This window comes from Macadamia integrifolia, chromosome 5 (genome assembly GCF_013358625.1).
Source record: "Macadamia integrifolia cultivar HAES 741 chromosome 5, SCU_Mint_v3, whole genome shotgun sequence".
NCBI lineage: Eukaryota > Viridiplantae > Streptophyta > Magnoliopsida > Proteales > Proteaceae > Macadamia > Macadamia integrifolia.
This window is the reverse complement of record NC_056561.1, coordinates 28,568,734-28,584,775: the sequence shown is the minus strand read 5'-3', so window position 1 is coordinate 28,584,775 and position 16,042 is coordinate 28,568,734. Positions and strand designations below refer to the sequence as shown.

Here is a 16,042-nt window from a genome sequence, read left to right as displayed (position 1 = left end):
GTGGGAATGAACCAGGTAAAAAATCACATTTCTTGGTCATTGGAGAAACATATTTAAAATGGATTTTAAAAAACGGAAACAGAAACTTATAACAAAAAGGAGCCCATAGGTCCTGATTTCTAAGCTACCCACACCCGTATTCAAAGCTTCATCCTTTCCTCCCCTCCCCACAAACAATAAGTATCTGTCAAATCTCTATTGATAATTTTATTGGCCAAATAGATCCCAACTAGTGCTTTCCTTGTATACTATATGCATTGAGTTCTGTTGTTTCCACAGATTGTACAACTGGCCTATGTTCTGGAATTTCGTTTTTCTACTTTCTCTTGGTGGGACCAAGAAGTTTATTTGTCATACTATGAACTTCCTTGGGAAGAATGCTCAGTGTTGGTGACATGTATTATCAAACTATGAATGAACTTCATGCTGGTTCTATATAGATCATAACAGAATTAACTGGCTCAATAACCCTGCACCAAAGAGCACTAAATAAACCAAATGAAGCAAGCTTCTTCCATGGAACAAAATCAAAATGAAAAGGAAAAATAGAGACAAACAAAATCAAAGCCAATAAAAGAGCCAGATACAAAAGCAGATGACCAGGTAAAAGCTAAAAAGGAAGACATCAAAGACAATCGGCACTCAATAAGCAAAAGAAATAGGCAAGCAGATACTCCTGCAAAAGGAAACATGCTTCAGATGATACAACCTCTCCTACGGCCTTCATTCCACCCTGCCCTCAAAGTCAGTAAAATCCAGGGAATGACCACTTCAATCTGTATCTTTCCAAGAAGGGTTTTTTCCCCAGTAACGTATCTTTCTAAGAAGTTCAACCAAATCTCTCAAGTAAAAAAAAAAAAAAAAAAAAATCTATTTGGGATTTAATGTGCTCTCGATATATGTCCCCATATGCAGCCTACAGGAAAGAGGAGAGCATAGTAGAGACGTGGGACTGCCAAAGAGAGTGGAAGATCAAGCTAATAGCAAATGCCACTTTGTGACATGATAATTAAACCCTTCTATCTAATAACTCGGAGAGGGAGAGAGAGAGAGAGAGAGAAAGAGAGAGAGTCCTAAACCAAAAACTCAGCTTTCCAATCTCGATGAACTAATCAATAACTGAAGAAACCAAAAGTCAATTCATCACTGTGGAGCCTGTAATTTAGAAACACATCAGCTAACCTAACTATATCAATTTATACCATTCTCGATTACAGAAAATTTATCAATTTCAGAAGAACCCGAGCATAACATTGGAATTTTCAATGCAACTTTCTGTCTCAAACAAAAGCTTTAACTCGAGAACATGCAAAAACCATGATCAGATGAATAACCTGATTCACTCCATTACTACTTTCGCCCCCAAAGCCTTCATCTTCTCAATTATCTGCTCGCCTTCCTCCTTCGACACTCCTCTTTTGAACACCGTTGGCGCCTTCTCCACCAGATCCTTTGCTTCCTTGAGACCCAATTCAGTATAACTCCTAACCTCTTTGATGATCTTTATCTTCGCTGCAGCCTCATAAGACTCCAACTTCAATTCAAACACAGTCTTCTCTGGCTTCTTCTCCTCCTTCGCTGCCGCCGTCGTTGCCTTCATCCCCGCCATTCCGGCCAACCCAGCAGCTCCAGGCTTCATAACCCCAACAACTGGAGCCTCCTTCATACCCAATTTAGTCATCAGAATCGATGACAGCTCCGCCACTTCAACTAGTGTGAGCCCTGAAACTTCATCTACCAGCCTGTAAGCCCGATCGGTTGGAGGGCTCCGGTGCTCTGTGGGATCGAAATTCTCTGGGTCGTAATCTGCCGGGAGCCTTCTTTGATCAATCATCTCGAGTTCTTCTTCCTCCTCCTCTTTCTTTCCATTAAGATTGAATTTCCGGGTAACCCAGTCCGAGTCGATCGATTTCGATGATAATGGTAAAAGAAAAGTTGGGTTTCTGCAGAACCCATTCGAAAAACGGTACCCAAATCTTGAAATCAAGCTCATTTTCGGGTTCCTGTGATTGTGAGATTTCTTTCTTTCTATTTGACCTCAACTGGAAGAATCCATTATTGAAATATTACAAATGCGAGTTTCGGGGCTTGACATAGACCAGGAGAAGGATATATTAGGATTTCTTCGTAGAACTAAAAAAAAACCCATGAGAAGAAGAGATTTTTGGTTCAGTCTACCTTCGTAGAACAAAGAAACCCATGAGAAAAATAGAGGAAGAAGAAGAAGAAGAAGATGAAACGAAAAACCATTAGAATGAAAATGGGCCGTCAAGGAAGCTGGCCCTACAGTTATCTCAGCCCATTAAACGAACCAACCACGTCCATTACAAAAAAAAAAAAAAAACACCTTGAGGGAGGAAAAGGTGAAAGATCGGCAACGATGGGCAGGCCGGTTAAACCAATTAAACCGGATTTGGAAACCTCAATTGTTCTTGTTTTTCTTAGTTAGTCTAGAATTGTACAAAAAGTTGAATTACGAAGAAAATTGGAACTGGACACGAAGATTGTACTTGGTAGTATCATACCCCATCTTTAAGGTGTCGGAATGTGTCAATGACGTTTACAGTTGTCCCAACCGACCTTCTGGGATCTTTAATGCAATACTTTGACGTTACAGTCACACAAAGATCTCTAATTGAAGTGCAACGGAAAGATAACATATACTAATATAAGTAATTTATAACTGGTGATTCTATATAATAGTTATATACAACAAGGTTATTCGATATTAGAAACATCATGACATGTACATTTATCCAAAAGAATATACATAAAAAATACAAAATATCGAAAATAGTCATGGACGATGCCATCCTCCTCACGATGCACTGTAAGCACAACTGTCACACACATAGTTAGGGTCGTGTTCCTGAACTTTTGGTATCTACCAGTCTTCAACAACACAAGAGGAAGAGTCACTGCTCATTGGTACCATCGTACATGCATCGCATCTAAAAAGAGACACACACGTGGTGTGAGTTTCAGTAAGCTCAGTGAGGGATGGGGAACATGCAAGCAGACATAATCAAGTATGATGCGGTGCATTCATTTTAATACAATCTAAACAACATGACTAAGTCACAAGGCACCAATGCTCTTGCAATGCATTAGACAGTATCCCTGGTCCCAGAATTATCCATTGGTCACCAAGCGATACAAACCCTAGTTGCGATTAGAAGCATGTCAGTCCCTAAATGCATCCTTGGTCACTCAAAAAACCCCTGATAAGCCTGTCCTGGCCACCACAATCCCGAAATCATACATCGGTCAATTGGCTTGGTTTGCCTCCGACAATAATCACATCGTACCATGGAAGTGGTATTCCGAAAAATCTCATTAGACCTACAACTATGGGTTAACCAACACCTAATCCCTTGTTTGCAAGGGGTCGTAGCACAAGGTCAATGATCCCTAATTGCATGTTATCTACATGTCCATGCACAATCATTGAGTTTATACAATTAAGTATGTGAATACAATACCAAAATCCTCCCTCGGTCACACCACATCCCACTTCCAAGCCTAGCTCTAAAACACATACAATCTAACTAAATACAATATCATAGCGGCCACGGTACCAGAATCAACCCTCGGCCACATCGTGTCCCACACTCATATGCAACATGCCAATTAGATAAGAATGCACATATGTCCAAAGTATGACAGTTCATAATAGACAACTCATATAAAAATAAAAACAGTAAACATATGCACATACAAAAATAGTCATGTTACAAACACTTCATAAAATAAATCAGATTAGCCACTTATTTGATCTGCAGACATGGTGATTCAACACTGGAACTAATACCCAACAATGATTTGGCCTCACCATGTAGCTTGCTTGTCGTTGACCTAGCCAATAGGTGTATTTTAAGATGTTAATTATTCTCTTGAAAATCCCTAACTAAATCCTAAAATATTCCTAAACCAATTATGGGAATAAGTTCAATAAGTACCACGGTGGATGATGTCACTCTGATTGGTACCACCGGTTGATGAACCAATAGCTCAGGGTTTGATGATTAGTCAACTGGTTGAGGGCTCTGGTGGATGAGCTCCCACTGGTTGGTACCACTGGTAGATGCGACAGTAAGTTCAGAAAAATTGGAATTGTCCACTGGTCGGTCTCTTCGATGGATGTGTGATCCACCGGTGGTGATCAACTGGTGAAGCTTCAAGGGCCAGTTCTCTGCCATAATTTAATCCTAGCAGGTACTATCCACAATGTGTCCAAGTGAGTTGTAATAAACTACATTGTTGAAGAGATTCTCCAATCATCTATTTTGGAAACTTAATATGTAGGTTTCCAACTTATAGACCTTGTAGTCTACTTGAACAACATGCTCGAAGCATAGAATAGGAACATGCATTCATGGGAAGGTCTTCCTACAAGAATTCTTAACTAATTATCTAGGTTTCAGCTGAAGCCATCCCATACCCTAGCCTAGGTCTTTACCTAACTTCAAATAGGAAAAGAGAAATACGAGAGGGAGAGAGAGAGAGAGAGATCCCCTACCTTAGTTGAGCAACAGGTTATAGATGATCCTAACCCCAAGCTTTACTTTCTCCTTCCTTTTTCTTCTTTCTCTCATTTCTTACTTGTTTTGGTAAGTAATCAATGAACTAAGTTTATTCATTATATACCTAAGACATTCTAACTAAGGCATGTTTGCCTTTATAATTAATTTTTCAAAAAAGGTTTAATTTAATATTTGACTCATGTGGGGCGCCTTCGTGATGTCTGTATTAGTCAAGTATTCATCAGAAGTGGTGATCCAAACATGGAAAAGCATTTGGAGTACACAAGTGCGAGGTCTCGGGACCCACAACCAATTAACCCAATTTGGCAGTACATCACCCCCGATTGATGTCACCGGTGGTTCAGTGATCCATCAAAATGGTGATTGACTGGTTAGAACTTGTTGTAACAGCTTTACCTGATTTTCTTCAATGTTTCAGCCAGGTAGGAAGGGGCTTTCACAGAGGTTTATGCATAATCATGCAATGCATGATGTGACATATGCATGTGAGGTACGTGTGTAAGGTTATGTATACTTACCACCAAAGCTTATATGGTCTAAATCTTCTCTACTTCGACCGACACTCTCTGAATTGACAAGAAGGATCATTCTTTGCTTCCAAGTAGTAGATTATAGCAAACCATAGGTCACCAGTGGTTACCATCTTTGGTGCATGACCTATAACCAAAATTTGAAATTAGACCGTGAGTTTTGGGTATGGGTGCAACTAAGTAACATTCTTAAAGTGATTACATTAAATTTTTTTTTTTACTACTTTGTCCTACCAAGCGCTGAATGGCCAGCCTGCCACCCACACACACATGCATACGACATGTTTCGATCCCACAACCTCCTCCCCTGGGCGTCGACTCTTCAAGTCGAAGCTGCCACCACTGAGCTAAGCTAGTGTTCATTATTAATTTCTTATTCTATGGGAGTATATTGTGAGAAAAATATTGTTTGGTACAACGAATTTTTTTTTCTCAAAATAAATTTTCTGGTTCAACAAGTGCAGACAGGGTAAAAAAACCACCAGATCTTCAAAGCAAAAATCACTGGCGCCAGCTCCAAATCATAAGTTGAGTAATTCTTCTAATAATCTTTCAATTATCATGAAGCATAAGCAATCAACTTCCCATTTTTCATTAATACACAACCAAATCTCATCTAGGACGCATCATTGTATACTACCATTTGAATAATAAGTGCTGGAGCTGTCACCCACTATTGTTTCAATTCCCGAAAGATTTTATCACAAGCATTTGACCATTAAATTTACACATTTCCGTGTCAATTGAGTCATTTGAATAGAAATGTGTGAGAAATTCTCAATAAATCTCTTGTAATAGCCAACCAGTCCTAGGAAGCTACGGACGTCTCCAACATTCTTTGGCATGTCACAATCCAGTATTGCTTTCACTTTCCCTGGGTTAACTTTAATGCTTTGATTCGAAACAACATGCCCCAAAAATGTCACTTGAGAGAGAAAAAAAAATCACACTTGCTGATATTTGCATAAAATTTCTTCTCCCTTAGCCATTGCAACACCAGCCTAGAGTGAACAATATGCTACTGCACACTCTGGAGTAAACCAAGATGTCATCAATCATAAAAAGCTTATCCAATATATCCTGAAACACCCTGTTCATCAACTCCATAATGCAGCAGGTGCATTGGTCAACCTAAAAGGCATAACCAAGAAATCTTAGTACCCATAACGAGATCTGAAGGGCTATCTTACTTATATCACTTTCTCTAATCTTGAATTGATGATATGTAGGTATGAGGTCAATTTTGAAAAAAGAAAACTGGTAAAACAAATCGTCAATTCTGGGTAATGGATACCGGTTCTTGATGGTCAGCTTGTTCAACTCTCAGTAACCAATACACATCCTCATACTTCTGTCTTCCTTCTTGACAAACAGAATAGGTGTACCCTGAGGGGACACACTTGGTCTAATAAATCCCTTCTTCATTAAATCCTGTAGTTGTAGATGCAACTTCTTCAATTTTGTAGGTGCCATCCGGTATGGTGCCTTTAATACTGGTGTCAACCTTGGAAGCAAGTTAATTATGAACTCTATTTTGCAGTCTAGGGTTAATCCTATCAAATCATACATAAATACATTAAAAAAATCTTTTACCACATCTATCTCTGTTAAGGGTTTGATCTTAGCTGTTGTATCTAACATAGTTGCTAGATTTCCCAGACATCCTTGATCTAATGATTTCTTCATCTGAAATGCAGATATAATGAGCTTTTTAGACTTCTTTACCTTGTCTCCTATAAATACAAACTCACTCCCATCCCTTGGTTTGAATCTTCTTCTCTACGCACAACACACAAGCTCTATATGTAGACAACCAATCAATGCTTGAGATAACATCAAAGTCGGTCATGTCTAACTTGATTAGGTGAGATATTATTTCTCGACCATTGACCTGTACTAGACAAGGTTCATACACTTTTTGGCCTAACACCCATTTAAGCAACAAATGTAGGTGATCCAAAAGAGTGCGATGCATTAGAATCAACAACACATGAGCAGGTTTCAATGATATTGTCAGGGTACCTGTCACAACTCCTTGAGTAGACTTGGCATCTTTTGCTGTGATGAAAAACACATGTCCCTGAGATCTGGTACCTTGTTATGCCTAAATGGGATGGTTGGCAGGTTGAGATTGCAGTGGCCTAGGAGGTAACACATTTGGTGCATAACTAGGCTTATATTGCAGACGAGTTCTGGCGAGAAGCCCCAATTGACTGCATAAAAGACATCAAGTTTTTGGTCTGACTTGCTGAGGTGCAACTATAGTTCGGTACTATTGAGGAGCTTGGCTTGCTTCTAATCTTCTAAACTATACTAGGGACTGGATTGGAATAAGGTCCTCTGGAGACCTTGTTAAATCCTTTAATATCTTGAAACACTGCTAGTCTTTTCCTTGTTCTTTGAATTTAGTTTTCCCATTGATCTGGCCGCTTAAACTACTTATATGTAGCTATGCAATTGGTGTGCTACTAGTACTACATTGATTCTAGGCCTTAAACCTTTCGCAAACTTCTTGGCTTTGGCTTTGTCTACCTTCACATGATCTGGTGCCAAATAGAACATCTCCTCAAATTTTTGTTGATACTCTAATATAGATCTGGGCCCTTCTGTCAGCCCCATAATCTCCTTCCTCACGATCGTTAAGACTCTCTGAAAAATAGTTCCCAAATCACCTCTTATTGGAGTTAATAACCAACACAAATGAGTTTCTGTTCATCAGTACATCGTAGAACCATAAAAGCCTTCTCCGTACCCCCGATCCATCTGGTCGGTTGTAATGGATCTTGGGAAATTCCATTAAAATATAGAGGTCAAAGTTTCTGAAGTATTTCTATCAACTTCAAGGTATCTGTCCATACAGTTACTGTTATCTGACTTTGTGGTGTAGCTGGTCCTAGAGTTGTCAACTGTGTAGATGAGGTGCTAATTGTGCATTTGGAGGTATAGGCTACATAGGTGGAGGTACCAATTGTATATTCAGAGGTACCAGCTGTACTGTGGAGTGCCAATTGTGTTTTCCTTGCTCAAACAACAACATTGATTTGGGTGCTCACATCTGCCATAAAATCACGTTGTTGCTGTTGCTATTGCAAGCCTTGCATCATGTTGCTCATAATAGAAGCAACATCCTGAGTTATAAAGATAGGCGGGGTAGGAGGAGGGGCATTGGGTACTGTAGCCTCAAATACTTCCTCCATTTCTGACTCAGGAGGAGGTAGGTTTGCACTAGCTTTAACGACACATTCCTACGACTTAGGAGGTCGTCCCACATGTGCATGAGTTTTCTTGGGTGACATAGTAATTTCCTGTTACAAAAAGTAACATTTAATCATCGTAATGGCATAAAATGAACATATGTATAGACATATGGGCAGCAATGCATAGCTTATATAAGAAAATAATTTTAATGTTCATCGCCACCGATGGATGTCATCAGTTGATAATGGGGCACCGGTGGTTGCTGCTGGTAGATCAACTCGCAACCACAGAATCAATTTGATTCACCGGTAGATTCAACCGATGTACCACATGTTCGTCACCACTAATGGATGCCATCGATTGATAATGGTGCATTGGTGGTTGCCGCTGGTAGATCAACCTGTAACCGCAGAATCACTTTGTTTCACCAGTGGATTCAATTGATGGACCACATACCACCAACAAAGTCATGCTTTCCTTAATCTTATCCCACTAGGTGACCTTCCTCCTAGTTTCCTCAGGTCTTTTAGATAATTCGGCATTTCATGGGACTTTGACAGAAATCAGGCCAGATTACGTATGCCAAATCATCTATATTTCATTTCTAAGGAGGGACACCTTTTATCTAAATCCCACTTAGGAGAGAATTTCTTTATAATTAGAATATCATAGGAAAATTCTTTTTCTTGACCGCAAACAAATTCTACAGATCAGCTTGTGGCATTCCTAGCGTTCACCATCTATTTCCTACATGTTGCGAGCATGCGGTGGATGCAATATGCTCGATAAGGCTTCCTTAATAGGATCTATATACGGAAGGTATGTGATCCTTTTGATATTCCCGTGGGTACGAGATCAAAGGAGTGACTTCCTTGCCTATTTCTCGTGACTACACATGAGGTTAAGCAACTGGCCACGGGGTGGTAGAACCGTGAGTGATTGTGAGAAAAAGTGTAATGCAGGAATATCATTATTCGCTCTCAGAATGTCATAAAGTGGACAGACCTCCCTGAGGGTGCTAGCATAATTATGAACATCCTCACCGTTTAACAATACCCCACACCCTTGTATAGGAAACAACTACCATTTGCTCTCAGAGTACTCTCCATGACATGCACTGACCTCCCCGAGGGTGCGGGCATGACAGGGAGTCCCTCACCAAATGATTTCACTTCGAGCATGATGTATGATGTGATTAGCGAGTATAAATATAAACATGGGGTTAGCCAAACATGTTTTTTAAACAGATGTGGTGGAAAATGTTCTTGCATTTAATGGTAGCATCTAGTGTTGGAAGCTTGACAATTATCCTAAGTGGAGTCACCCCTGTGAGGGTAGCGGCCAGAAATGAGGTCTCTCTTCCCCTTTTAGGGGGGGGGGAAGGACTTGCATCCATTCCATCTTCTCTCATTTCTTTCTCTTTCATGAGGGAGGGTTGTGTCGTGTGTGCTTACCACATGGGCCCAGTTCCACCGTATCGTCGCTCAAAGATACATGGAGGCCTATTTTGCAAGAGTATAGAGTTCATCATTTGAGACGTGGATTTGATGATGGTCCAATATGGGGATCAGGACCATGTAAAAGGGTTTGGAGTTGCCACTAAGATTATCAGCCTAGGACCCGGGGGTGGGCCCAATTCCTGAGAAATGGGCCCAAAAGTTGGTCTGGTCCAGAGATTTAGGGTAAATGTCAGGTTGTAGAATATAGAAGGTGTTAGGCACCCAATCTACCCGGTTCAACTGGTCTTCCTACTAGATGCTTAAGACGAACATTTTTCACAATTATTCCTATTCCATATGCATAGCTAAGTTATCACACACACACACACACATATATATATATATATATATATTTTAACTAAATTTAAATGACTATGCACACTAAAACAAGGTCTATATATAGTCTACATTGTACCTATTCTGTTGAGGAATTATACTTGAGCTTGACCCCTATTTCGGGTCAAGAAAGGTGGACCCCCTGGTTGATGCTGGTACGAACTTTCCTGTGGATTCTCCCAGATTAGGGAAAATGGTTATGATCTCCAACTTCCTTTATGGAGAGATGCTGACTGTGATAATATTTGGACAGAGTTCCAACTAGGAATAGTTACTTTCAAATTTTGGCTGAGGTGGCACTCCGACAGAGCTTCCGCTAGGGATAGGCTATGAGAGGGCTAGGATGAGGTGGCACTTGGACAGAGCTTTTGCTAGGAATGGGCTGAAACCTTAAATGGTTGAAAAACTTCAAAGACCTGAAGAACACTTCAAAGATTCAAAGGAATCTTAAGAAGATCTCTCTGTAGTCTGAAAGAACCTCAAAAAGGGGGTGAGAGACAAAGGAGAAATTTTTCCTACATAAAAATCTCACTCAAAAAGGTAAAGGATTGAGAAGTTTCGAAGGATTGAAGAACACTTCGAATCTTATGAAGGTCTCTTCGAAGACTTGAAAAATCTCAAGGGGGAAAGAGGAGGAGAGAGGGCAAAGCTTCTCTCTCTCGGATGCTCATTTAGAGGCTTGGATGTTATGGTGTTTTGTTGTTGTGTAAAAACAAAGGGAGGGCGGTATTTATAGGATTTTGAAACCAATGGGGAGGGAAAGGGAACTCCCTTAGCCAATGGGGGAATAAAGTGATTTTTTTACACCAATAGGATGAAAGTAAGAAATTTTGGACCAATTGGGTGGAGAGTAAATTTCCTTGGCCAATTGGGGGAAAGGAATTTTTTTGGACCAATAAGGTAAAAATATTCCTTTTTGGACCAATGGGAGGTTGCAGAATAGGGTATGCTAGCGGGGCAGTGTAAAATGCATAAGTGGGTGAAGAGAAAATATCTTCACCCATCGAGTCAGTGGAACACAAATCCTGACCATTGACGGTGGCACACAAGGCAGGGTAGGGGTGCACGAGGTATGTATGGATGTATGCGAGAGATGGGTAGTGGGGGCACACTGGCTGGTAGGGTGCACAAGCATTGGCTTGCAACTATGCACAGGCTGGCCTGCAACTACGCGTGGGCTGGCCTGCTACTGCACGTGGGCTGGCCTGCGAGTGAGCATGGGCTGGCCTGCTACTGTGTGCAGGTTGGTGCGCACGACATACGCGTGAAAAAATATAATTTTCCAGGGACAATTACCGGAGATCTGACAGTCCGATTTTGATGTACCATATATCGTTAGAATTGTATTTTTGAGTACTATCCATCTGTATAGTCATTTTGACTGGATGTTTCCAGGTTTCCTCTTCTCTCTCACAAGGGGTTTTTGGGGTTTTTAGGTAGGGGATGTTTCTCGGTTTCCTTAGTCAATCATCATCTCTGTTGATTGGAAGCAAGAAGTCATGTCCACGATCTGCATTTCATCATAGCTAGAAGGGGTGACAAATTGGGTGTCTACATTATCATGTGATTATAATATGGTTTATTAGTTTATCTTTTGCTATTATTATTGCTAACCTGTGAACATGGTCTGATGAGGCTGTGGAATGGTTTTCCAGGATTGTGGCGGCAAGTTATTGTGATTATATGATTATGAGTAGTGGATATGAAACATGGTTGTAATTGTGGTTGTGATACCCTACTTTCTAAACTCGGTCTAATTACCCGGTTGGTTTGGTTTGGTCTTGTAGGACCTGAACCCGAGTGAGTGATTTGGGTACCCTATGGAAGATGATGGCAAGGGTAACTTTAAACTCGGGTTGGGCAGATGAGTTGGAGCTAGTGGCTAGTGAAGTCTGTATGCCCAAGCCGTGTATGCACTTATCATCAGGCCATGTACACACAATAAAGGTACGAAGTTGTGTTTTATATCGAGTACGCATTTTGGTTAATTATCGAGAGTGAAGTACGTGTCGGGGTTGAGCCCCGTCGAAATCTCAAATTATTCGGCTAAGTTTTGGTCGACTGGTGGGTGGTCACAAGTGGGTTGGACCCACTAGTGTGACCTACCACTCTGATCATTAGATATTTTGACCCAAGTATAAATAGCATTTATTACTTTTCTTGTCCCTCATTTATTGCCTTACAAAGTAAGTGTGGAGAAAATAGAGAGAGAGAGAGAGATCAACTCAATGGCTCTCTGCTAATCACCGGAGACCAACTCCACCCTCCGCCATTAATGTAAGTAGTGGTATCTAGGGCACCGGTAGGTATACTCTCAACCCCCTCTCTGCCATTTCCCTCTCACCTCTTCTATCGTACCCTAGCCCACAAATCTCTACCCCTCTCTGACCTCTGATTCCTCTGTATCCCCTACTTGCTCACCTTGCAACTGACTTGATAAATCCTTACTTGAGATAGAAACCTAAAACTTCAATCAACTCCCTCTCTCCTCTTATCATATCGGCCCAAACACTTCCAGCAATCTCCTTTCTCTTTACACTATGTTGATCACCTGTTGTCCCTCGCCCTCCCACTCTTGATTTCCTCTAGGACTTTGATTCCTTGACCTACGATCTTGACCTTTGATCTCCTTCTCTACTCACCATAACGAACTTGACATTGTTGCTCCTCCATCTCGATCTAGCTACACTGAAACCCCATCCCTTCCCTTGGTGCCTATGATACCCTACTTTCTAAACCCTGTCTAATTACCCGTATTGACTTGGTTTGATTATATAGGGGTTGAACCGGAGTGAACTGACATAAGTACCATATGGAACATGGTCGCAAGAGTGACCTTGAACTTGGGTTGGCCTGACATGATCGAGTGGGTACCAAGTGTAATATGTGCACCCAAGCCTTGCACTTGCATGTGCCACGAGGCCATGTACAAGAAGTAAAGATACGTACTAATATTTTGGGTGCCTATGCAATTTAATTATAAGTATGAGTTTGTCCCCATTGAAGTCCAAGTGGAACACTAGCAATGGGCTGACTAGAATGGTATACTCATATGAGATATACCCACTTGAGATATACTCACCTGAGAATACCCACCTGAGATATACTCACCTGAGAATACCCACCTGAGATATGCCCACCTGAGATATGTTCATCTGAGATATACTCACCTCAGAATACCCACCTGAGAATATCCACCTGAGAAATACACACCTGTGATATAGTCACTCGAGAATACCCATTTGAGATATATCCACCTGAGATATACTCACCTAAGATATACCCACCTGAGATATACTCACCTGAGATATACCCACTTGAGATATACTCACCTAAGATATACCCACCTGAGATATACTCACCTGAGATATATCCACCTGAGATATACTCATATGAGATATACCCACCTGAGATATACTCACCTGAGAATGCCCACCTGAGATATACCCACCTGAGAATGCCCACCTGAGATGTACCCACCTATGACTAGAAGATATTTTTGGGGGCCCAAGTATAAAAGAGGAGACATTTATTGTCTTTTCCCTCATTAATGATAGTTGGTCGGGGGGAGAGTAAAGAAGAGAGAGAAAGAAAGAAGAAAGGAAAAGTGAGGAAGAAGAAAGAAGAAAGAAATCGATTGTAGAGCTTCACCGGAGCTGGGTCTTGGTATTTTGAGCTTGGATTAATGATCAACTCATCGGGATCTTCGATTTAAGGTAGGTATTATACACATTCCAAGGATTCTTAGAAAACCCCTTTCTTAAACCTTCTTTTGATTTTTGGGAAAGAACCCACTTGGATCTTACTAATCTTACATAGATAATCAAATCTAAGGACTAATGGAAGGTGTGTACAAGGATTTTGAAGGATGTGAAAGGAGTGTTGGTGAAAGTATAGAGTATTTGAAAGTTCTTGAGCTAAAGAAGTGAAATTTGGGGTTTCATTGGTGTTCTTGAGAAAGAGGTAAGAATCTCCCTTTTTCTTTTGATTTGATCTTAGATCTAGGTTGATGATACATGATTGGACCTTAGATGAGTGATTTGAGTCACTAGATCGACCCAAACATGTTCCCAAAGCCTGAGAGAAGATGGGAAAGAAGATGAGAGAATTTCGTTTCAAGGCTGGGGGTGTTTCAGGCCCACCTGTCTTTGAGTCTCTGGCCCACCTGAGTTCCCAGAACTCAATTTCTGAACTTTGATGTACCCAGCGGGTATGAAATCGGTGGGCTTCGAGGCCCGCCTGTATTTGACTCATGCCCACCTGTCTTTCCAAAATGCCCAGAATGGGTTCAAATTGGATGGGTAACCCCCATTTATGATTCTAAACCCAATTTTAGTGTTCAAACATGATGATCTTGACCTCAAAATAGTGAAATGATAAACCATTATGCTCATCATACACGTACCCACACATTGGATCTCCTACGTACTAGGTGCAAGCACCATATACTTATACAAGTAAGTGGGGAGTGGACTCTGATTTAATTTTAAAATGTTATGCATCATTTAACATGTGTTAGTCTAGAGATGTCATCATGTCATTTGTGTGTAGACTAGACATCACGTATGCCGTATCATGTATTGAATGTGTATTTACATAATATGCTATGCTTTGTGTTATGATTGAATATTCATTTTGTCTTAATGTATGTGATGGAAGAATCTCATTTAGACATGATATGCATGCTAGATTTAGATATCGTAGTTAGCTTGGAAATGAGTGCATGGTGGCTCATGGAATGGGACGCGGTGCCGTCGTGTAATCGTACTATGCCTAGGTAAGAGCATGTAGCTAGGATTTATATAACCCTTTATCCTACGACCATTCCCAATAGGGGTTTACGTGTTGGGTTACTATTGGGGGAGCATCGGGTTATGGTTGTTTAACTCCTATAGTGGTTAGAAGTATGCACGACTGATCACTAGGATAGTCGATAACCCCAGTGGTATATTTAGAGGGCCGATCGTACTGCTTTTATTTTTTGTGGAACCACCCATTTACTTTCTGTCATTTAAATTTGTCGAGAGTCGGCTTGCATTTTAAATTCTGATACCAATGGTGGGCCTTCTCCGATAACCCTATGGGCGTATCGCAGGATGGGGTCTCTGGCTCATACGTGGGGCATAGGCGCACTGTGGTTGTGAGTAGCATATAGCCTATGACCTAGTAATGTTGTTAGGCTAATAGGATTAAAATGAATTGCATACATATAGGCGTATTTGTGTGGTCTTCCTTTCCACTTACTGGGCTAGTGAGCTCATCCCATATGCACAACTCTTTTTAGGTGATTTTGCAGGTTACCCACCTGGAGATCAGGGGCCGAGCCCCACTGTGGGGTTTCTCTCTAAGGACTAGTGGGTCCTTCATGAGTTCGAGCACGGTGTCGATTGCACGTGCGAGGATTGTGTTGCATGGCAACAGTGACTCCTGAGTGATTCTTTTTTGTTATTTTTTATGTACTCCCTTTTGATTACTTGATGCTTAAATTGTTATGTTTTTGTGTATATATCATGCCTTCGTGCCTAATTGTATATAACTTCTATGACTCAATTTCAGTATTAAGTATTTGGAAAACAGTTATAGGTATTATTATGAACAAGTCTTCTACTGAAAACACAAGTCTAATCTTAGTTTAATAGATGTATGCTGTATTGCAGTTACTGTATTATTGATCTTGGCAGGTTTGTGAGTTAACTAGAGTTAATTCGGTCACCGGCTTGGTTCTGTGCGGGCAGGGTGTGACACCGCCCTACCATTAACCTGAAATTGATGATATCCTACTTCAACCTAGCTACACTGAAACCCAACCACCATCTTCTCACCATCTTGATTCCTACCAACAACTCTCTCTCACTTAACTCTCACTGTCCTATCTGCACAATTTTTCATTCTATTGACCTCCTTCCAGTTCCACAGCTCCCTCTCTCTCCACTCA

At 40.8% G+C, this 16,042-nt stretch overlaps 1 protein-coding gene across 5 annotated transcripts in view; it reads right to left on the bottom strand.

Annotated features, from left to right (window-relative positions):
- Positions 1-2,264, bottom strand: part of LOC122078225 (50S ribosomal protein L7/L12-like) — a 21,167-nt gene extending 18,903 nt beyond the window's left edge. For all 5 annotated transcript variants that reach the window (XR_006140011.1, XR_006140010.1, XM_042644117.1 and 2 more), the window contains exon 1: positions 1,335-2,264. Coding sequence is in view for 3 of the 5 variants with exons in the window: in XM_042644117.1 (XP_042500051.1) it covers positions 1,340-1,993 (654 nt within the window). In the remaining 2 variants the exon portion in view is untranslated. The remainder of the gene's footprint in view (positions 1-1,334) is intronic.
- Between the last annotated feature and the right edge of the window lie 13,778 nt (positions 2,265-16,042).